A 24,039-nucleotide genomic window follows, 5' to 3' on the forward strand; every position below is an offset into this window, starting at 1 on the left:
GATAAAGGGCATCTCTGTAAAATCCACAGCTAGCATCATACTTAATGGTCAAGGACTAAATGCCCTCTCATTACAATCAGGAGCAAGACAAGCACACCTGCTCTCCCACTTCTGGCCACAGGGCTATTAGGCAAGAAAGAGAAATGAAACGCATCCAGATCGGAGAAGAAGGAGTAACACGACCTCTAACTGTGGGTAACAGAATCTTGCATATAGAAAAGCCTCAAATATCCACTAAAAAACGATTAGAATAAATGAGTTCTGCAAAGCTGCAGGACACAAGATCAATATGTGAAAATCAATTTTATTTCTACAAAGAAACAATGAGCAAACCAAAGTGAACTCAAGAAAACAATTCCATTTACCACAGAGTCAAAAAGAATAAAATACTTTGGAATAAATTTAACGGAAGAATTCCAAAACTTGTGTTCCGATCATTTCTCTTTCTTTCCACCTCTCCATGCCCCTCCCTCCCTCTCCCCCCTCCCACACACGCAGGAAATGGGCAGGTTTCTAGGAGCTACTTCATGCTCGAAAACAGCAGGTGTGGCTGGTTAGCTGGCTGCAGCCTCGGCCACACTGGGTAGATGATGTACATGCAAGGTGAGGATGCGGCACAGGTGGGAGCAGAGACAGAGAGGGACGAGCTGCAGAGGAGGAAGCTCATGCAGCGTGGTACCTACCCAGATGTGACCGCCTGGGGGGGGCTCATGCAGCGTGGTACCTACCCAGATGTGACCGCCTGGGGGGGGCTCATGCAGCGTGGTACCTACCCAGATGTGACCACCTGGGGGGGTCTCATGCAGCGTCGTACCTACCCAGATGTGACCACCTGGGGGGGAGCTCATGCAGCGTGGTACCTACCCAGATGTGACCGCCTGGGGGGGCTCATGCAGCGTGGTACCTACCCAGATGTGACCACCTGGGGGGGCTCATGCAGCGTGGTACCTACCCAGATGTGACCGCCTGGGGGGGGGTTCATGCAGCATGGTACCTACCCAGATATGACCGCCTGGGGGGGGCTCTGGCTTCATCTTTATTATCTGCAGCTACATTTAAAGACAGAGAGAGAGAAAACAGGAAGGAAGAAGAGACAAAAACAGACTGGTTTTAACACTGGTAAGTCCTTGTTGTATTTCTTTAAAAAAAAACAAAAAACAATGGAACAGGAAGACAGCAAGCTTTTGGTTTCTGTGCATTAGGAAATACACTTTCTGAACCATTCTTCTCCAAACCTACCCTCCTCCAAATAAGTGCTTGGGACAGAGGGAAAAAAATGAAAAGCCACCTCATTTTCATTTAATTTCTAAGGTCAGAGGTGCTGACAGAGATACAGCAGACCCTTCTTCTACTTTCCCCTGGGAACTCATCTGTACGGAAGCCCTGGTTGCAAGACAGTTGTCTCAGGGTCCAAACTCTCCGGAAGGTTGCTCAATAGAGCTGTTTTCAGAGGACACTCAACAGGACCCCCGCCATAAACGGAGAGCTAGCTCAGCACGTGAACTTGACCGCCCTCGGACATCACACCCAGTCAGGGAGCAGGTCTGGCAGCTGTCTCCACTGTGGCCCAGGAAGGAATACCTGACCCAGTATGCGACAATTCGACTGCCAGGTACCTTGCCCCTCCGAGCACCCCACCCCACCTGAGACCTCCCTGGTCTGGGCCACCCCAGGACAATGACCGACTGACCTACCGACCAGAGGCCCTGAAGACAGAGCGCCTCCAGCTGGGTTCCACCTGCAGGTGGGGCCTGGGACAGATGGTAGTTAAAGAGAAGAGTCACTGAGGTCAGAAAGCAGAGGCAAGACCAAAGGTCGTGTGTCACCTGCCCCAGGCCATGTTCACTCTACCCCAAAATGGAAATTTTGCATGTAATCAACTAAAAGCAAACACCAGACTTGCTGCCTAGACCGGGAGGAGCTGGGGGGTCGGGGCAGGGGGAGTGGTTTATAAACCAACACAAATTGCAGTCTCCTCTCCGCACCCCACCCCTCTCCCCAACACCCCCTCCTGGACCCCTTCTGGGTTCTGACCCCTCAGAGTTGGTCAGATTCTCTCAGCTTTTTGCTTCTATTTCTTTGATTCAGACCTATTTCACCATTCATGGGCACCTACTCTACAGATCAAAATCCCAAAAGAGGGAAGGAGGGGAGAGGAGGGAGGCTGTAGGAGAGAGCACTCAACTCAGTTACTTGTGCGTTTCAGACACCGTTTCCCTTCTCCTCTCCAGGCCTGATCACACTGAGCTGACAAGCAGAGCTTCGCACATGCAGAAGCACCGGGCATGGCTGGGAGACGCACAGAGTGCGCGGGTGCAGAGCTGGGGGTCGGCAAGCAGAGGGCTGGGTAAGTTGGGTGGGAAGGTCACAGCCCTGTGTACTGCGGCAAGCTGCCTAAGGTTCCTTGGCTGGAAAGCAACATGATCAGATCTACGTTTTAGAAAAGACACCTTTGTATAGGACAGATGGAAGAAAGTGGGCTCTGAAGCTGAGAGACGCTAGAAATGTTTTCAACAATCATGTGCTTCCACAGAGCTGTACTGAGGACACACTCCAGGCCAGGCACGAAGGTTCCAAAACAACTGCACTGGGACTTCCCTGGTGGTCCAGCGGTAAAGAATCCGCCTTACAGTGCAGGGGACACGGGTTCAATCCCTGGTCAGGGAACTAAGATCCCACATGCCACAGGGCAACTAAGCCCACGTGCCACAACTGGAGAGCCTGCATGCTGCAAACCACAGAGCCCATAAGCCCTGGAGCCTGCGTGTCACAACTAGAGAAGAGAAAACCCACACGCCACAACTAGAGAGAAGCCCGCACACTGCAACGAAAGATCCCGCGTGCCTCAACGAAGATCCTGCGTGCCGCAACTAAGACCCGACGCAGCCAAAAATAAATAAATAATAACTGAATCTTTAAAAAAACACACAACCACACTGTCCTCAGAACCTCCCCTCCCCCACCAGGAGGCGGGTCTTTGCCCCCTTGACTATGGGTGGGCCTGAGACTGCAGGTCTTCAGAAGTGACGCTGTGTGAGTTCCAAGACTAGATCTTTAAAAAGATACAGCGTCCACCCGGTTCTCCCCTTGAAACTCAGCGCCACCTTGTGAGGAAGCCCAGGCCACATGAGGAGGCCACGCAGGGATGTTCCAGCAGAGCCCGGCTGAGGTCCGGCCAACAGCCAGCACCAACCCAGACACATGAGAGAGGAGTGAAAGAGAGAGACAGAGACACAGAGAGAGACAGAGACAGAGGGAGAGACAGAGACAGAGAGAGGAGTGAAAGAGAGAGACACAGAGAGAGACAGAGGGAGAGACAGAGCAAGAGACAGAGAGCTAGACAGAGAAAGAGAGGGTAAGGGGGAGAGACAGTGAGAGGGAGAGACAGAGAGAGAAAGGAGGGGACGGGAGAGAGTGAATGAGACTGTGAGAAAGAGCTCGAGCAAACAGCCGAACTGTGGAGTCCGAAGCAAAAATGTCCTTTCACGTCATCAAGTTTTGGGGTCACTCGTCGAGCAGCCCCAGAGCCAGGAACCAGAGATGACAAGGCAGAAGTTCCAGCAGAGCTGAGACGGGAGAGTCAGCCTCTGGTGGCCAGCAGGAGGCTGGGGGGTGGACCAGAGGCAGGCCCTCAACTGCCCCAGGGGCTTTAGTCCTGTCACACTTTGAGACTCACTGCTGGGGGCACCTTGGAGAGACCACGCGGGGGCAACCGTGCCTGCGTGTGGTGGAAGGGATGACGGCTACAGGGGGACCGGGGGACCGGGAGACCAGGAGGAGTACTATCATGGTGGTCCAGGCAACACGGGAACAGGAGACCCTGTGTCAGCTCCAGGGCAGTGGGCTGAACTGAAGCAGGATCGTAGCCTGATGTCCGAGGACACAACGGAGCCCTTGAAAATGCAGGACGGTCTGTGGATAAACATCTTCCTGGGGAAGGGGGTGTCCTCAGCTTTCAATCTCAGGATGGTGCGTGACCTCCCCACCCAACGTGTTTTTACAGCTTTACTGAGCTGTAACTACACGCCATAAAAAGTCGCTCTCCCGGTGGTGTGGAGGGTGCCCACAGGTGCGTGGCGCGGCCCCCGCCGCTGCGGTATTTTAGAGCTTGCTTCACCTCACAGGAAACCTGTCCCCTTCAGCAGTCACCCTCCCGGCCACCTCCCCCGCCAATGCCACCCCAGTGCTGAGATGTGGGGCAAACCTCAGGTGAGTTCACGCCTGCAGCCGGTTGGTGACGCACCCATCGGGAGGCACTATTCTTAGTGACAGTACAACACGGGAATCTGGCGGGAGGAACGTGTGGCCCTGAGGATCCCCGAGGAAACAGCTTCTCAGCAGCCTCGCTGTTGGCGGCCTCATGACGGAACCTGGCCAGGAGCCATGAGGGAGGCGCCTGGTGGAGACGCCACGCTCTGTTATTCTTGGGTCCCTGGGCTGCAGTGGGAAGATCAGAGCCGACCAGGGCCCCGTGAAGGGCCAGCCTGGGAGGGGGCACTCTGTCTCCTGGGAAACCTCCAGACCAGGCTCCTCGGACACCTGGCTGACTGCAGGTCTGGGGCAGGAAACTGGACACCACGCTCAGAGCATCTTGTCGCACCAGTGTCCGGGGTCCACAAGACCAAAGGTCAAAGATCAAGAGCCGGCGGCAGGGCTTCCCTGGTGGCGCAGTGGTTGAGAGTCTGCCTGCCAATGCAGGGGACACGGGTTCGAGCCCTGGTCTGGGAAGATCCCACATGCCATGGAGCAACTAAGCCCGTGCGCCACAGCTACTGAGCCTGCGCGACTGGAGCCTATGCTCCGCAACAAGAGAAGGCCGCGACAGTGAGAGGCCCGTGCACTGTGATGAAGAGTGGCCCCCGCTCGCCGCAACTAGAGAAAGCCCTTGCACAGAAACGAAGACCCAACACAGCCAAAAATAAATAAATAAATAAATTTAAAAAAAAAAGCCGGCGGCAGAGGCTCCCACTGGCCAGAGGTGGGTAAAGGGGCTTCCACCTCATGAAACACAGGATAACATATAAACAAACGTGCTCATCGCTGCAAGGTGCTGGGAACCAATTTTGAAAAGAGGCAAATATAGGCCTTCACCTGCCTTCCTTTAGAAATCAAACCATCGGAAGACCAAGTAGTGTTTGTGGGGAAGTTTCTCTACAGAAGCTGAGACGGCGGAGCCTCGGGGCTGGTGGCCCGGGGCTGACTGTCAAGACTGGGCCCTGGGCCCCCGTGGCTGCCACCACCCAGAGGGGCCAGCTGACAGCCACACCTCCCAGAGGAAGGACGCAACAGTCCTGCAAAGACAAAGGGCCAGACCTGGGTCCAGTTATCTTTTAAAATGTTCTCTGCAGGGCGTCCCAGACAGACCTGGTTCAGCAGCCCGATTCCGTCCAGATCCCGTGGGCCTGACTCGCTCTGAACACTGCTGCTGGTCTGCTGACCCTGTGCTGGGCGTGCAGCGCTCAGCTCACAGCAAACGACCTGTTTCAACAACAGATAAGTTCCAAGGAGAAAGGGGAGTTAGGGAGAACCTATAGATTAAGAAGACAAATCAACAACAAAAAGACACCAGCCAATCACAGTGTGTGCTGCATCCTGATTTAAGGAAACAAACTGGCCAAAAAGTCAGGAAACGGACAAGACAGCTGGAAAGTCACACACAGATGGTGGTTTCATGATAAGGAACCATTGATTTCTTATGGGTGACGATTTCTTTAGAGATACGTTACAGACTATCTATAAAGAGGCTACATCTGGGATTTGCTTCAGAAACTGCAGGAAAAAGACGTGAACGGGGTCTGGAGGTGGTTATGGTGCCACACGGAGCTCCGTTATGCTACTCTCCCTACTTCTACGTGCTTGAAATCCTCTACAATAAAACGCGAAAAAGGAAAAGCACAGCACCTTCGAGACGGACACCACACTTCACTCCTAGTTCACAGTTAAACATCAGGTGCATATTAGTGTCTCCAGCCAATTCCTCCGTGAAACACGTGGTCTCGGTGGATGCCATTTCACCTGGGACAACCCGAGGAGGGGGACCCACACCCCGGCCCTGCCCCCACTACACACAAGGGCATGGAAAAGCTGCCAGTGGAATGAGAGGTTTGAAAACGTTTGATCTTAACTTTGAAAATGATCGCAATTTTGTGATAGGAGACTAACAAAGAAAAAAGAAAGAAATGGGAAACTATAGCACAATGTTCAAAGCAGTCACCTCCGGGTGGGGGGACGGAAGGCTTTTTACTCTTACTGTATATCCTGTCTTCCCTAAAACGTCTACAATGAGCACATGATGCTCTTCAGATAACAAATTAGATATTTAATTTTCTAAGTAACCTGCTTTTTCTCCTCACCACCATCTATGTTTCTTTAACCCTAACTTTCAAGTTGAATTAGTGACCTTCAAAACTGCAAACCTCTATAAAAGATAGCTGGGAAATATTTAAGCTTTTTTTTAGGCTGCCTGGCCATCCTATGAGAACCGTGAAACAAAGCTCCCCAGACTCTCCTGGAGAGTTACTATAATGTGCATGGTCAGCTCCCCAAGAAGTCTGTGTCCCGAGGCCTCGGCTGACACGTCGGGAAGCGGAGGCCAGCCACCTGCCACGGGGGGTGGGGGGAGAGACGGGGGCCGCGGCACAGCGGCCCACGGGCTCTCAGAGCTTCCAGGCCCGAACCGCTCGGCTTCTTCACAGCCCACCCGCCTACTTCTGGCAAATGAGAGGAAATAAACCCACACATTCATTAAAAGCTTCCCACAGTGCGGTGGTGAGACCTGTGTGTCTCATAAACAGTAGACACGGAAACACGTAAACCGATCTGGACTCAAGTGTCGAAAGCTCAGACGCTCAGCCGGTGTGGGCGGAGCTTAGGAGACGACTCTCCCTGAGGCCGCAGGGGACCCAGTGGGGGAGGGCCGGGGTCAGGAGGGGGCCCAGAGGTCAGGAGGCACGGTCCTCCCTCCACCAGGGCCGGCGTGCACCAGCAGACCGGCCATCATCGTGAGCTGCTATCAAACGTCCAACGTTAAACTCTAAGTTTGCCGCGTGACCCAGAGGCCTCAACACCTGCTGTACCTGGCACCCTCCGCCTTCACGACCCACGCACAGTTTCAAACAAGGTCACAAGCCTGGTCTCCCGCTGCAGAGCCTGAGGGGCAGGACCACTACACCACCAGGGCACCGGGTGTCCTCTCCAGGCCTTCCGCCCGCCCTGGGTGAAGACGCACACTGACCACCCCACGCGGCCCACTCTGCACTCGGCTGTGAGATCCTGCACCCATTAAAGGCGAGGCTTGAAAGGGCACAGACCACAGAGGGCAGGGGCAGAAGCCGCTTGGGCAGAAAGCCCTCGACTCAGGGAAAGTTAAGAGCCAGCTCCTCAACTCATAAGGGGTCCAGGGTCCAGAAGCCCTGCTTTCTAGGCAAGAGCAGTGGTACAAGCGGCACCACCTCTGGTGGATCTCCTGAGTCACAGCTGGGAGGATGGCGTTAACGGGACAGAAAAAGCAAAAACACACCGGAAACAGACAGTGGCGGGTGATCCTCTTCATCATCTCAGTGACCCTAACTGATCCAGGCTCCTCATCGGGGCTGAGGCTGACCCACTTCTACAAAGACTGAAGTTAGAACACACTCACTGTCACTCTAGAAACAGAAGCTACACAAGAGGAGAGGAGTCGCTCAAAGGGAGAGAAAATAACCACCAGGGAAAAAATAGCTGGGCAAGACCTCAAGTCTGCAGGAGTCCCAGAACTAAACAAACTCCAGAGAAAACGCTTCTCTAAGCAGTAGCTGAGATCGCACACACCCACATTCTCAGACAAAGTCGAAGGGGAGAGCGGGCTTAGACTTAGTCATTAGAAAAACCAGAAGTACGGCATCAACCCTCCTGCACAGAGAAGCCCACAGCCCGCGCGGTCAAACACAGAACATCGGCTTGAAACAAACATTTCCTAAGGAGAAGGCAAAACCAGCAGGAGCACCTTCTATCTTCTGAGCCAGCAAAAAGCCGCAGGGGCCGAGCGTGGGGCTCGCCTGCCCGAGCTCGTGGACCCCGCTGCCCACCCGAGGCCCACAGCGCACGACGCCGGGTGAATGTTTAACAAGGTATGTGAGAAAGATGCCGGTTGACTCAGCCACAAGGAATGGGAAAAACAGAGGCTGTGTTTGGTGCACAAGCCACACACAAGGTCAGAGATAAAACCGCCTCTGCAGGAAACATCTGGCTCCGGCCTGACCAGAAACAGACCAGCAGTGCCGCCCTCCTGCCCCAGCTGAGGGGCCCGCGCGACGACGGCCACGGCGAGGGACACGGCAAGAACAGGTGGTAACTCGCCCGAGCTCCAGTTTCACGCGATACGGTGTCACTTGGCTGACTGCGAACACCGGTGTCGCGCCAGACACTGCGCCACCGGGCGACGCCAGCGCTGCTGGGGTGGCACTGGTGGAGGCCCCCCACCCTGAGAGCTCCAGCCGAGCCTTGCTCGTCGAGTCGCTGGGCTTCATCCCCACAGCTGCGGGTCACCAACCTGCAAAGACCCGGCGCTTCAGGTTCAGCTCGTTGGCCACGCGGACCTCGGTGCAGAGCTTCAGCATCAGCAGCATGGTCAGGATCATGACAACGCTCTGCCAGAGCAGCGGCGCCTCGAAGCGCCTCCCGAACCTGCGGGGGAAGGGCCGCGGCGTCAGGGGGCGCTGGCCGGGCCTCCGATGCCACGCCACGGAGGCACGGAGCCGGCCTCCCGAACCTGCGGGGGAAGGGGCCGCGGCGTCAGGAGGCGCTGGCCAGGTCTCCAGACGCCACGGTGGCACGGAGCGGGGATGCGGAGGGGCCGGGCGCCCCCCCCCGACGGCCAGACCGGGCCTCCACCGCCCCCCAGAGCCGAGTCACGGGCAGGCTGCTCCTCGTGCTGCAGGCCCCCCCGGGAGCCGCTGCGACCCTCCCAGGGCCCAGGGCCGAGGGCCGGTGGGAGTGGGTCTCCTGCCCTCGCCCCCCCACCCCCGGTCCGGCCAGCTGACCGTCGCCCTCCTGCGGAGGCCCAGCCGCCACCAGGTGAGAAGCCCAGGTGCTGGAACACCTGCCTCCCCAGGGCTCGTTCCAGAGTCTGGAGACCGATGGCAGCCCTGGCCCCTGGCCGTGGGGAGTGGGGTCTGCAGGCCAGCACGGCCCCCAGTGTGAGCAGAGCAGTGGGGGGCCGGGCCACCCAGCCCTCACTGGAGAAGAGGAAACGGCAGGCAGGGCATGGTCCGCACTGCTAGCCTCAGGCCCTGATGCCCGACCAGGCCTGGCTGGCCCGCACGGACGCCTCCACGTCCACTCTCTTCTCTGAGCCCCAGCCTGCCCAGCCCTCCCAGCCACAGGCCCCAAGGCCTTCCTGCTGACTTTCCTCCAGTGTGTTGAGCATTTCAGCAGCTCGGCCAAGAGTTCCTGGAGGCCACAGCCACAGTCCAGTGAGTGGCACTGCTGGGCCCATCAGAAGACCCCGGCCCAGGGGCTGGTCACAGCACTGCCCTCCGCACACCAGCTGGGGTCTCAAACGTGGCCACCAGCATCACAGGACTGGCCTGCAGAACTGTCACCTCTAAGGCGAGGCCCGAGAAGAGCACCCTCAAAGCCCAGGCCCCCATTCTAGCCTGGCTGCTCCGGAGCAGAGATCCCACTGGCACCGGCGGCAGCGCGGCCTGACGGGGCGTCCCCAACCCGAGTTAGTGGCCGACAGGTCACAGTCGGGAGGTCCTGGATGGCAGTCTGACCTCCAGCTTCTCCTGGAAACCAGGAGACACGGCCCGGCCCACCTCCCCTGGCCTCGCTCTCACACCCGCCCCTACAAGGAGAGGGTCACTGACAGCTGGCTGATGCGGCCACACACGCGCTCCGCCACAGGCTGGCTCTGGGGACCACGCTGCCCCCCCGGCCTTCTCACTGTGCCCCACCACCTCCGGGCTTCACCTCTTCCGTAAAGTGCGGACACAACCCTACAGCTGCTTGAGGACGTTTCTAGCAGTTCTAGGAACTAGTCCCCAGTGGTTACCTGACTGACCCCGGGGGGCTGACTAATCAACAGATAGTCCAGAGGAGAAGACAGAGAAGGTTCTGCGCCAGGCTGGGGAGACTGGAGCGGGCGGGCATCACAAAAAGTCAGTCAGTCTAGGGACCAAGCTCATTTCCAGTTAGTGACAAGGCTGAAGACGCGGGGTGGGCCTTTATGTAATAAAGGCTACTTCCATTGTTTTCAACAGAAACAACGAGCGACTAGAAAAACGGTGGGGGGCGGGGGGGATGAAGGTTTGTGCTTCCCCTTATACCACACACCGAAAATCCAATCTAGGTAAATTCAGTATTTACAGTGAAGTAAGGGGGGCAGAGTGAACATTAAACTGCTTTTAGGGTGAAGACAGGCTGAACAAGACAGAAAATTTCAAAAAGCACAACTTTCCACAGAAGATACACAAGGGACAAAACAAATGTGAAACAAAGTTCAACATCATTAGTAATTTGTAAAAGCCAATTAAAATAGAAAGACACTATTTTTTACTTATCAAGTTACTTAAACTTCTGCCTTTAATGCTAATAGTCTGTGCCGGCAGAGGTGTCACCAGGCACCTCTCCCTCCCCCGCCCTGAGAATGCAGTTGGCAAAGCCTGGTCTGCAGCAGAGGACAGGACAGCCCAGCAGACGAGCGTGTGGCCTGCTGCTTGGAGCAGCCAGTGGAAGCGCCGTCCCCCGGTGCAGTGCACATGTCTCGCTCCCAGGGAGACGCACGCGGCAGAGAACGTGCACTGCCTCACCGAGCCTGAGCAAAAGCTCCCACAAGGAACACCTTCTACGCGTCTTCAAAGTAGCAGAGAAAAGCTCGATTGGAAGAAAAGCTGTGTATCTACTTCCCTGACTGGCTTCTCGAGTAGCGGATTGTCACTAGCCCTCTGGTGCAGTGTCACCACATCTCCGATACAATTTTACTACACCTGCAATACAATGTCACCACGTCTCTCCATCTCCGGTACAGTGTCACCATATCTCTGATCAGATAGGGACGGGGCTGGAGAACTAGCTCTGTGAATGCCTCAGGCCCTGGGTCAGATGGCCCTGCAGCAGCGTCCTTGCACCCTGGCCCCCTCCCTCCCCTTCTCATTTACAGAATCACTCCACCCTCTGGCTTCCGACACCACAAAGGCCAAATCCTGCACGTCAGCATTTTGTATGATCTGCTCAATGCTGGTTCTGCAAAAGGATGGGAAGAATCGCAAGAAATAAAGGCATTAGAGTTCCGTGAGTTACAGAAACGCCAGGTTTCTACGGCTTGGTCAGCCTCCCCCGCCGCACCCCGACCCCCAGGACTGCAGAGCTTCTCACATGCCTCACATCACACATTTCCCTGGGCGGCTTCCCAGGCAGACTGGGGCTCCGGAGACTGCATCCCCAGCCAGCTTTGGGAAACGCACTCTTCACTTCCTCCAAGTCCATCACTGCTCTCGTCCCACTCGGAGCCCACCACAGCTCCCAGCCGGTGCTCCCCCCTCCCCACCACCCATCACCCATATGCACGTTCCATACAGCACTTCTGCTGAAGCGTTAACCCTGCAGCACCTGCCCGGTGTCTGGCCCATGGGAAACCCTCAAAAACCTATAAGATCAAATGGGCTGCTAGGGGACCCAGGAGTAGGGGCTTTGGAGGCTCCAGAGAAAGGAAGGAAAGGGAGCACAGGCATCACCCTCAGAGCAGTGGGGCCTTGGGACCACGTGGGAGGAGACGCGTGTATTTGTTACAAGTCATAGACGGAGCCCGGCCTGTCTGCTGGGCTTCACCACGTGAACTACAAAGTACTGCCAGGTGTGAAACACAGGGAAAGCACAACCCCAGGTCAGAGGGATCCTGGAGGAGAGACCTCTGCCAGCCCTCCCTTCTTCCCATAGGGTCCCACAGTCTTCTGAAATCCAGGCTGAGGGCAGCCCTGTGTGTTCACACAGCAGCCACTGAACTCACAGAGGGACCCAGGACAGCTCACGCAGCTGATGCTGTGGGCAAGGGGCAATCAGATGTGCAGAAATGGACGTGCCAGTGCACAAAGTTCAGAATTCCACCAAAGACTCTTTCTTTCTCAAAGGCTCAGGCCCTACAATGGAGAGAGAACTCCCAGTCCCAACGCATCAAATGCTTGCTTGTTAAACCCAGAAACACTGACGAGATGGCATTCAAGAAACTGGTTTAATTTCTGATTTCTCCAAAACAGATAGTCAGAGGTCGATTAGATATCCTATTTTCTTTTTGCAATTCTGAATGATAAGCATAGCTGGGGGGAAGCCCTCTCAAAGGAACTATTTCCCGTAAGAAATGCAACCTCAGTCAATCCTCCGCCACTCCTCCAGAAAACTTGCCACTGCCCAAAGGAAATGCTGCTTCCCGACCTAAGGCCCGGGCCTGGGCTGGGAGCTCCGGGGGCCACACCCAGGGTGCTCAGGGTTGACAGCAGTGTCACACACGATTCCAGTTTGGGACCTGCTTCTGTGCAACCTTAGACCTAGAGAGGGGCAGCTGAGAGAGCGAAGGGGAGAGTCTTGCTGCAGTGGGCGAGTGCTGTCCTCAGCCACCGGGAAAGGAGGAGTCGTCAAATGCAGTTTTTCAACTTGTGCTAAACAAGTTAAAAGATAAGCACCCTCTGACCCCTCCTTCAGAAGCGGACTGGCCCAGAGACAGGGCTCATGGTGTGACCAATTCTTCCAGGAGAAGGGGTCGACCCACCAGCTCACCTTTTAAAACCTCAGACTGAGCAAAAACACGGTGAGAGTGACCAAGGGCTGCCTTAGGCCAGGTGGACAGAAGGTGAAGGAGCAGAGAACTTCTGGACTCAGGGGACTCACACCCTGATGACCGCAGAGGGGACGTCTGCCAAAACTCATCAAACTGCACAACGGGTGATTTTCTTCCCTGTAAATCGTGCCTCGGTAAGGCTGACTTAAACTCCATTAGCAAGAAAGCACGATTACTCCAAAAAGTCAAAAGAAGGAGCCAGCTGCCCGGTCCCAGGCTGTCCTGTCTGTGCTCACAGATGTGCCTGGGACCATCTAGAAGGAAGGAAAGTTGCGGGCTTTTCTGGCCTTACAGTGAGGCCGCGAGACCTCTTATCACTTCCTCTGAAAGTGTACCCTCCCAATTACATCTGGCTTCAACAACTGTTAAAATTAACTTCAAGTTCCTGACCAGAATGCAAATGATAATAAGAGGAAGCTGGTCTGAGAGGAGCAAGAAAACATATTGGTCTCTTAAGTATTATCCAGAAAGTTGACTTTACTGTTAAAACAAACAAAAACAAACCCGCACACACAAGGCAGAAGGCAGGAAGGGATCACCCTTCAAGGCAGACCACCCCCACAGCACTCCTTCCTGTCTGGTTCCCTCCTGAGAGCCTTTACTGGCCAGTGGTTTGTCCTTCCTATGCTGACCACCTTCTGTTACTGGTATTCATTAATTCCCTTCGTTTTCTCTCCACTACCCCCAAACCTCACCCAAATTCCTAAGGGCATGGACCCAGTCCTAGGACACAGCTCCACAGAAAAGGCCCTGGGCAAGCATCCAGTACATGTACGAGCCACCGAAAATGAAGACGCAGATCCGAGATTATGTGAGCTTCTCCACTTCAATCCCACCATTTTCCCTGGGAAAAAGTCTCATCCATTTCACCAGCTCCTTCCCAGGAAGTGCAAACACTTCCGCCCCCACCCCACCCCGGCCTCACCCAGAAAAGGAGAAAGCCATCTCCCTGGGAGCACCCCACAGTAAGAAAACCCTCAACCTACCAGAAGAGGATTCGTAAGATATTGGCCACCAGGAGCACCAGACATACGTAGGTCGAGAAGCCCTCGGCGTTCTGAGTCCTCCGGATGTCCCTGTACTGCGGGATGTACGGCACCACCCCTCCGAAGACCATGGCCCCAGCTGCCCCCCAGGAAACCAGCTGCTGCAGCGGGACCAAAAGCCAACCCAAGCCTTCGGCGTCCATCCCGAGCGCCCGGCGGCCCCGCCGGCAGGCTGACGTCCACCTGGCCCACGCGCGCTCCGCGCTCTCGGGCTCCTGGCGCGCGCGCTGTCACCCTCACATGCCGCCGCTGCCCTGAGCCGTCCTCCGTCGCGGGGCCTGGCGAGAGAGGAAAAGCGGTAAAGCACTCGGGCCGAGCCTCCACGCCCAATGGGGGGCGCACCGCCGGGCTCGCGGCTGGGGCACGAACCCCTCCTCCGGGGCGCCGGCCCGGGGTGGACTTTCAGTTCGGGGTGGGGGCTCAGTTCCGGGCGAGGGGGTCGCACAGCCTGGGGGTCGGAGGGATGGGAGGAGGGGGGAAGAGGGTAGACACTGCCCAGGGGGCCCGGCCCGGGGTGGACGCTCAGCCCAGCGCGGCGCTCGCGTCCACGCACACTGCTGACCCCGCCGGGCTCACCCGCGCCGGCGGCTCCCAGCGGTCAGTCCACCCTCCTTCTGTCTGTCCGAGCGCCGGGCCCCGCCTCGGCGTGACGTCACAATACGTGGCCCCGCCCGCGCCGGGAGGAGGGGCGGGCGCCGCTGGGTCCTAGAGCGCGCCGGTGGGCGTGGAGGTGGGGGCGGGACCCGGGGCGAAGCCGGGTGTCGTGGGTCGCGGCCAGGGCGCTCCGTGGGCCCACCCGGCCCTGGTTAGGAAATCGCTGCCTGGCGGGGCCTCTCCTTCTGGGCCAGGGGCCCACGTGGACCCGGCGCCATCTGTCCCACGGCGAGTTGCCTTGTAGACGCGGCGCGCCGCCAACGGGAGCAGAGGACCGGGTCCTGTCGCCGCCCCGAGGGTCAGCGCGAGGCCTGGGGACGCCCCCGTCGTGGGGACTCGGGCAGGGTCTGAGCGCCCCGTGATTCCAGGGGTCCTTCCACCGTTCATGGTCTGCCCGGGTCTGTGGGGCTCCCCATCCTGAGCCGGGGCGTGTCCCTGAGGAGCGGCGTTCGGAAGTTTGCAGAGGGCCAGGGCAGTTTCGGCCAGGCGGGGGGGCCGGGGGCGCGACTCCTCGGGGAAGCGAAAGCCCACCCGCAGCCTGAAACCTCTGAAGGCCCACTTCGGGGCCCAGGGCGGCAGCAGCCAGGACTGCCGTCCACAAGTGCGTTAGGTACCTTGTCACTGAAGACAGTGCTGGCCGGTGGAGCTCGGATCCGCGAAGGGTACGTGCTTCATCTCGAGCGCACAACTCTAGCACTCACTGAGAGAGAAAACAGGAATTCCTGAGTGTGTCACCTGACCAAGGTGAGCCCTCGGAAGCTCGAGGGAGGTAGGTGCTCAGAACCCGGATGCTGGTGGGCGAGGGAGGGGTGGGGGTCAGGGAGGGCCCTGTGAGAAGCCAGCCAGCCTGCCCAGGACCCTGTGCTGGTGGGCTCAGAGCAGAGAAGACCGCCTGCAGGCCCCTAGGATTCTGTCTACAGAGGAGCTCCCCCAGGGCTCCCACCTCCACCACAGCAAGCCCAAATCACCCCAAAAGGGAAGGCCTGGTGGGTGAGAGAGGGGGGTCCCAGGGACACACACCGGCCAGCCAGCTTCCTACCTGGTATGCTTCGTGGGAACTCCTAAGAACAGGTACAACCTCACTTAGAGCAACTCCCAACGAGCCTGGCTGTAAGGAGAGCTCTCCGTGAAGCACAGGTTGCTCTCATCCTCTCCAGCCTCTGAGGCCAGTGGACTTCTGGGTATCCACCAGAGAAGGCCGAGAACGCAGCACCAGAAACGTACAAGGAAATGAAACACAGACGGAGAAGGAAGTCCTGGAGGGGCTGGAGAAGAAAAGTGGTGTTCCTCCTTAGCCAGATCCTCCCCCGAGCTCTGGAGCTCCAGAATGTTCTGTCCTCTTTATGGTGGAGGTTGGAGTAGGGATATAGTCTTCCCTCCCCACGCACTGGAGCATCTGAGGCCACTGCATCTGGCCCTGTTTGTCCTGGAGCACGTGGGCAAAGTGGTGCCCATCCATAGCCAGCTGCTGCCCTGGACCCATCAGCTGTGCCAGGTGGAGCGTGGGCAACAAACGCCTCCAGAGCCCTGTGAAGTGCATACAATCTTGCATTCTTGACCCAAGATTTTGCCCCACAGAAGGGGCCTGTAATCCTGTGAACCCCACCTGTCTGGAGTAGAGGGGCACCCACTGGTCCAGAACCATCGCTCAAGCAGAAGGAGAGAGCTCATGTCGGCTGCTGCACATTACCTGGCTTCCTGTGTTACAAACAAAAGAAGCCGGCCAAACTGTGTAGTCTGAAAAATGAAACCCAGAACTAGCACATCCTAGTTCCCGGAACCTGTGAACATTACCTTCTGTGAAGAGAAAGAAATTGCAGATGTGATTACGTTAAGGACCTTGTGATGCAGAGATTATCCTGCATTACCCAGGTGGGCCCTAAATGCCATCACGTGTATCTTTATAAGAGAGAGGCAGAAGGAGACTCGAGACACACAGAGGCCATGTGGTGACGGAGCAGAGAGAGGTCTGAAGATGCGGCCTTGAAGGCTGGAGTAATGCAGCGCAGGAATGCTGGCAGCCACCAGTAGCTAGCAGAGGCGGAGAGCGGATCCTCCCAGGAGCCTCTGGAAGGAGCAGAGCCCTGCCAACGCCTTGATTTTGACCCAGTTAAACTGATTTCAGATTTTTGGCTTCCAGAACTGTGAGAGAACAAATCTCTGCAGTTTTATGCCACCCAGCTTGTGGCAGTTTGTCACAGCAAACTACTGGGAACTGATATAGAATCCATAAAGTGAAGGAGAAACACCTTCTCAGAAAAACATGGCCCCAAGGAATTCGTTGCCCGCAGACCAGCCCTGTAAGGAATGTTCTGTTTTGGCCGCGTTGGGTCTTCGTTGCTGCGGCTTTCTCTAGTTGCAGCGAGCGGGGCTACTCTTCCTTGTGGTGCGCGGGCTTCTCGTTGTGGTGTCTTCTCTTGTTGCAGAGCACGGGCTCTAGGCACACAGGCTTAGTGGTTGTGGCGCACGGGCTTAGCTGCTCCGTGGCATGTGGGATCTTCCCGGACCAGGGCTCGAACCCATGCCCTCTGCATTGGCAGGCGGATTCTTAACCACTGCGCCACCAGCGAAATCCCCAACCCTGGAGGAAATGTTAAAATAAGTTATTTAGTCAGAAGGAAAATTGGATCTCCATAAAGAAACGAAGACCCTCAGAGAAAGAATAAATGAAGGTAAATCTTTTTTTTCTCTTATTCTTAATCTAAAAGATTATTGTTTATTTAAAGCAATCAAGTAACAGTGTATTGGGTGATTATAGCACGTGGATAAATGAAATGAATGACAAGGGATGTAAGGGAGGAATTGGGGAATATTCTCATATAAGGTACCAGCACTACACATAAAGCAGTATATGTTATTTGAAGGTGAACTTAGATAATTTTAAAATATATATTGTAAACCCTAGGGCAACCACTAGAAAAGTTTTTTTAAACCATAAATAATACACCAAGAGATGAGATAAAAATGGAATTGTATAAAATGCACAGTTAAAACCAGAGAAGGCAGGAAATGAGGAGGAAAAGGAAACAGAATAAATGCAATGAATAGAAAACAATTACAAAGTGCTAAATTTTAATCCAGCTATATCAATAATCACTTTAAATGTGAGTGGTCTAAACACACCAATTAAAAGACAGAGATTGTCAGGCTGGGTGAGGTTCAGAAATAAGCCTCCGCAAGCGACACTGTCCTTGGGGTATGTGGTGTCCTGTGCAGCAGAAATACAGGGAAGAGGACCACGGAGGTCTGTGAGCAGATGGGTGACAGGGACAGCTGTCTCAGGCAATGCTGCTGGCCCTTCGCCCTCCCAAGGGAATTGCTTCTATGCTGCAAAAAAGACGGAGCGTCAGCAAGACCATTAGTAATTTATTCACGTATATGAGTAAGTGCGTGAGAAACAAGTCTGAGCAGATAAAGCCTCAATTCTTAATACTTATCTCTCATATGACTATTTTGTACCTTTCTGTGTGGTTTAAATTTTTTTAACTAATTAATTTGTTTTATGTTTGGCTGCATTGGGTCTTTGTTGCTTTGCTGTGCGGGCTTTCTCTAGTTGCAGCGAGCAGGGGCTACTCTTCGTTGCAGTGCGCGGGCTTCTCATTGCAGTGGCTTCTCTTGTTGTGGAGCACGGGCTCTAGGCGCGCGGGCTTCAGTAGTTGTGGCACGCGGGCTCAGCAGTTGTGGCTTGCGGGCTCAGTAGTTGTGCCTCAGGGGCTCTAGAGCACAGGCTCAGTAGTTGTGGTGCACGGGCTTAGCTGCTCCGCGGCACGTGGGATCTTCCTGGACCAGGGCTCCAACCCATGTCCCCTGCATTGGCAGAATCCCCGATTCTTAACCACTGCGCCACCAGGGAAATCCCTGGCTTAAATTTTTTACAGTGAGTATGTATGATTTTTGGGGGGAATATTTATTTTTTGGCTGCAACACAGCATGCGGGATCTTAGTTCCCCAACCAGGGATCGAACCCGTGCCCCCTTCAGTGGAAGCTCGGAGTCCTAACCCCTGGACCAGCAGGGAAGTCCCTGTATGACTTTTCTAATTGAAAAAAAACACATGGCTCCACTTTACCAGAAGAAAAGGCGAGTTTCTGCATTGCTACCTCTCCCCAGAAGTGAAAGCATGTCCCACACTTGGGTCGTGTGGCATCCAGACGTGTCCCCCGTTTGCCCTTGAGCCAAGCACATGCCACTTGTTGGATGCCTGTGGGCTCCACTGCAAGGCTCTAGCTGAGGCAGATGGGCTCCAGGTGTGAGCTCTTACGTTCTCCTCAGCGCACAGGTGCTATTTTTGGAACGAGTCGAGAATATGGAAACGGCACCGAGAAAGGTAAGCTCTCGCCGAAGTCACTGAGCCCACCAGGCTGAGGGCTTGTGCTGAGCCGGCACGATGAGGACGCGCGGGCTGAGAGTCACCCGAGGGTCCATGCATCCTGTTGCCGGAGGATGTGCTTACCGGTTGTTTCTGAGAACTCCATTCTGCCTCTGAATGTAGACAAAATAGAATCCAGGGGCTGTGGACAAAGCACCCAGCTGAGGCTTGTAGAGGCTGCAGAGCGGGGCGGTTGGGAAGGGCAGCTGCAGGGCATCATGGGCCCGGCCTTGGCTTCTGCCTGGCGAATGTCTATTTTCATGTACCCTGAGCTCGTACCTTTACCATGTGAGGCCGGGCTCACTGCTGGCCCCCAGGCCCACCCCTTGCCTCGGGGCAGCGTGTGGCTGACCTCTGGCCAGTGACATGGGTGGAGGTGCCTGGCCCCGCCAGTCTCCACCCCACCCTCCTTGCTCGCCCTCTCCTGCTGGCCAGGTGCGAACAAGGTAGTAGAGAGCTCCACTAGGGCGTGGGCACCAATGAGAATGTCGCTGGGCTCAACCACTGGAACAGGCATTGTTCATTACAGAGGAGCATCACTTCCCCTAACACGCACACGAATTCTGAAGTGTCCACAACTTTAGCACTTCCCAAATGGTATCTAACAACAGTCAACCATACTACACAAACCCCAGCCCAGTGACCCCTAACAGCCCACATCAGCCCACTGCTGACTTTCCAGACTGACACCTGTGTTCCCACGTGGTGGAGCCACTGCAAGCCCACCCGAGTTGCCCTCGGCCCCACAGAGAGCAGGCGGTAGACGTAAAGGGCACCTCTCATTAGCATCAATACTCATTGACAGCACGGCGGCTCTGCAATTGCTCCATAAACAATGGTTCTGCAGGCGAAGAACACCGGCAGAGAGCACAGAACTGTGCTCCCGCCCCTGCACCCGCCGCATGTCCCATCTCTGCAGGCCTTGGGACAGGCCATCACCCTTCCAGGTCTCCTCTGGCCTCTACTGGACTCAGCTCAGGCCCTGGACATCCTCGAAGGTCGAGGATGTGACCACCCTTCTCAGCCTTGCCTCTGCCTTCCAGAGCCCCATGCTGGAGGGCCCCCCACCTCAGCCTTTGTGCGGGAGTGTCATGTAGCCGATGGACTGCTAGGACCTTACACAAGAACGCTGTCACCTCCATAGATTGTAAATGACAAACACACAAAAGTAAGATAAAAGGACAACAAAGGGGAGAGAATGTTCTTTTAAAAGCAGGAAAGTAAAGATGTGCATCCTGAGAGGTGTCCTGTCCGGCTCCTGGTTGTGAAGCCCCGAGGTTTCCCTGGTGAGATGGAGACAGAGCTCCTGGGCCGCAGGCCCGGCCAGACAGAGCACCAGCCTAGATGCACATGTCCCTCCCCCAAAGCAGTGAGGAACCCCTACACGGAAATGCAGACTCCACCTGCAGTGAAATCAGGAGGGCAGCAGAAACACCAAAGACCACACAGCATGTGGGGCGGCTGCCCGAGCACAGAGGTGGGACACCACCTGAGCAAAGTGAACGGGGCAGGGGTGTCCCGCAGCCGGGAGACCACCGGCTGGGCCCCGAATTACAGAGCAAGCCCCCAGCTTGAGAGGCGGGTGGTAGGAAGGTTGGGAACTAGTTAGAGCCCCGTCGGCCTCCAAGAGACGAGTAGGAAGCAAGGGTGCAGAGGCTGGTGTCAGAGACCTTTGAGAATCACGAGTGGAGCAGCGCCCGGGGGCCCTGGCGGTGCTGCCCACGGGGGTCTGAGCCTGGTTTTCATGAAGTACCTGGGCGCCCGGCACCCTCACTGCTTTGTCAGGAATCGATTGCTTTGCCACTTTTCTTCTGGGAACTTCACTTTCCAGAAAGTGCAAAAGACGCCAGCGACTGAACAGCAGAGTGTGCGAACGTTTTTAAATATCTTCAGAGAAATAGATGCAATTCTTAAAATTTGTCGGGTGATGGTAGCATTATGCACCAAAAGTAAGTGAATAAGCAAACGTGCCTGTGAAACTGGACAGATCTAACGTCTGCAGTTTGGCCAGTAGCATTGTGGCAACGATGTCATATCCCCTAGTTAAGTGAGCCATCCTTGCGGGAGGCCGGAAGTGTGTACAGAACAAGATGCTCTCTGAAAAAGAGGCTGAGCTGGGGGGTAAAACTGCAGTTTGCAGAAACTAAACAAATGCTCGTGGGAAATCTGTGCGTAGGCTGAAGACTAGAGGAGGCTAGAGGCTATGGAGCTACATAGTTACAAGTTTTATCAAGGAATTATTTTGTAAAACATGCAGAGAAAAAGCCCATAGTGAAATTAAACTGAGTAAAGATGAGGTCTGAATCTGATCACATCGAAAAAGGAAAGACCAGAATAAGCGTGTGCAGTTACCAGACAAAGAACCGTCCAGATGTGAACAACGTGCAGAGCTCAAAGGACCGATGGGGTCACATCAGAAGTCTCAAAAGACCCAGAAAAGGTTTCGCTTATTTTAAAAAGTGACATGGAAGTTCCGTGCAGTTGGCTTATCCAGCAGACTATGTGGCCAGTGAGCACAGGGAAAGTAAGAGAAGGCAAATGAAGGCGTCTCATGTTCAAAATTCTTTGTTAATAGTTGGAATAGAAACCATTTCAAATTCAAACCAGGTAATTAGATCTCAGCTACCTGTGAGATGAAAAATAAAAACAGAGGAGTTGGAATGTGACCTTTGTTCACTGTGTTTGGCTGAAAATCCACTGAAAATGAATGCAAGATCTTGTAGCACAAAAACAAACAAAAGGCAGTGGTTCGCAACAAGCTCTAATAGCAGAAGTTCATGACTGCAAAGGGGACTGACTCAGGAAGGGAAAGACGAGGACGGAGCTGGAGGCGGCAGCAGAGGAAGGGAAAGACGAGGACGGAGCTGGAGGCGGCAGCAGAGGGCGTGAGGGCTGACAGCAGAAATGGAGGAGGCGTCCAGAGGCAGCATCGCCTGTGAATTCGAGGTGGCTTCGCGGAGAGAAAGGCCGCGTCCTCGGGGTTCACCACTCACTCATTCAGCGAAAGGAACTCTTGCTGGAAAGAAGATGCAGAATGCAGGCTCGAGGTGCAGATTACTACCAGTCAGCCGAGAACAGCAGTGCTTACGCTGAGGGGTGCCCTCAGGAGCACACAGCACACACGCACGATCCCGTCTCCAGAAGCGCACGCTTTTGCCTGTGAACCTTCCTCTTCTTTGTTTTTAATTGAGGCAAAATTCATGCAACAGAAAATTAGCTCTGTTAAATGAACACCTCAGTGGCATACAGTACATTCACAGTGTGGTGGGAGCACCATTTCCATCTGGTTCTGGAACATTTTCATCCCCCAATAAAACCTCACGCCTCTTAGGCAGTTCCTCCCCAGCCCCTGCCCCCTCCAGCCCTGGAAACCAGCAGTCTGCTCTCTGTCTTTATGCCTTTGCCTGTTCTGGACGTTTCAGAAAATGGACTCACACGATGCTGGCCTTGTGTCTGCTGCTTCTACCAGCATCATGTTTACACCAAGGAAGCAGGGGAGCAGGATGCTCATTCCCTCCAGGGGCCCCCGGAGCCCCCCTTCTGCTCAGCTGCCTGGTGGCCTGCTTTTTAAATGATAATTAATGTGCTTGAGCTCCAGAAACGTTTCAGGCGACTTAAGTTTTCTGTCATTCACATTTCCTCAAGTATCTTACCTCTTAAGACTGTGACCTGACCAGTAGCAAAAAGCACAATTTTTTATTTGAAAAGTCATACAGTAAAGGGAAAATAGACTGTACTAAACAGAATTTTTAAATACAAAGTGTGCATTAACTTGCAACCAATCACCCAGAGGCTTCTTGAATGTTTCCTCCCTCCCTCCTTCCCTCTCTCCCTCCCCGCACCTTGCCTGAGAGTTTCCTGGGCCCTCACTCCTCGCTGGGGCTGGAACAAGCGCCCGAGGCTCCCCAGAGAGCTGGACACTTTCGTCCAGCTGGACACATTCTCTAAAGCTCACGCAAGTGTTTCCTTGAGGTCCCTCATTGAGACTGTGATGTGACAGGGAATTCCCTGGCATCCCAGTGGTTAGGACTCAGCGCTTTCACTACGGGGGTGCAGGGAGGATGGGGGGGTGCTTGGGTTTGATCCCTGGCTGGGGAACAAGCTCCCACAAGCCACGTGGTGCGGCAGAAAAAAACGGAAGATTGTGACGTGATAAAATTGTTTACCTGGAAAAGAAGCAACTTCATTTTTAACTCAGACTTTGGATTTTCTTTTCTTCCCAAGGCAACTGTGGGCCACAGACAGGTGCCCACTGAGAGGCTCAGAAGTACCTGTGAATGCTAACATGGGGTGGGGGGTGGCCAGGAGCCAGCCCCCAGCCCCAGAGTTTCTACCTCTGAGGGGCTGACAGCAAGACACTGATTTTCCTGAAGTGGTAAAAGGCGAGCTGATTTTATTTTTACTCGGCAAAGAAAGCTGTTTCTTCATTGTGTATTTTCCTTGGGGTGGCCTTTGAGAGGAGTTGTTGGAGTGGTGGGAACACCAACACTGACACTGACCAATGCAGAACAAAAACCAGATGCTGGGCTGGTCAGAGCAAGAGTTGGGGCAACCTTGGAAGTAAGTATTTAAAAGCTTTTAAAGAAGTTTATAGGTTGGAGAGGATTCTGGGATGATGGCAGAGCAAGAAGCACCGGGAATGGCCCCCACCTGGACCACAACTGCAGGGCCAGAAGCTGTCTGATGTAACTAACTTGGAATCCAGAGCTGGTTAAGGCTTGCAAGTTCCAGGGGAAGTGCTGGATGGTTACTGCAGTCAATTGTGGTGACTTTCAGGTCTTAGCACGTAGCACCTACCCGTCCCACCCTCAGCCACATGGCAGGAGGCCATACACGTGTTTCTAGAGCAGCTTGCAGAAGCCAGCCAGGGTGGACCAAAAGGACCTTGTCCTCCAATATCAGGAATCTGTGCTCTGATGCTGCTTAAGATGGCAGAGATGCAGCCAAAGAGGCAGGTGGCCATTGTTGCCACACCTCCCCCCTTGTTGCAAACCCCTCCCCCACCAAGTGGATTTCAAGGGCGAGTGCCCCGTTTATCCCCCTTTGTTTTTCTCTTTTCCCCCTTTTCAAGCCAGACATTAAAGACTAGGGCATTGAAAAACAACTGCATAGACACGAAAAGACAGAAAATGATGGCACATGCCCAGGAAAGGCTCAGGA

The 24,039-nt window shown here is 54.9% G+C and overlaps 1 protein-coding gene across 9 annotated transcripts in view; it reads right to left on the bottom strand.

The window, feature by feature from the left end:
- Positions 1-15,657, bottom strand: part of SLC66A2 (solute carrier family 66 member 2) — a 49,737-nt gene extending 34,080 nt beyond the window's left edge. For 4 of the 9 annotated variants that reach the window (XR_009566538.1, XM_060311165.2, XM_060311168.1 and 1 more), the window contains exons 1-4: positions 14,434-14,496; positions 13,798-14,135; positions 8,531-8,664; positions 999-1,049 (exon numbers count right to left, since the gene is read on the bottom strand). Coding sequence is in view for 8 of the 9 variants with exons in the window: in XM_060311165.2 (XP_060167148.1) it covers positions 999-1,049; positions 8,531-8,664; positions 13,798-14,000 (388 nt within the window). In the remaining variant the exon portion in view is untranslated. Of the gene's footprint in view, positions 1-998; positions 1,050-8,530; positions 8,750-13,797; positions 14,136-14,433; positions 14,497-15,125; positions 15,212-15,550 lie in introns of those variants that run through there. The other 5 variants (XM_060311166.2, XM_060311169.1, XM_070047081.1 and 2 more) reach the window with 4 other exon arrangements.
- Between the last annotated feature and the right edge of the window lie 8,382 nt (positions 15,658-24,039).

Source organism: Globicephala melas, chromosome 13 (assembly GCF_963455315.2).
Source record: "Globicephala melas chromosome 13, mGloMel1.2, whole genome shotgun sequence".
NCBI classification, from domain to species: domain Eukaryota; kingdom Metazoa; phylum Chordata; class Mammalia; order Artiodactyla; family Delphinidae; genus Globicephala; species Globicephala melas.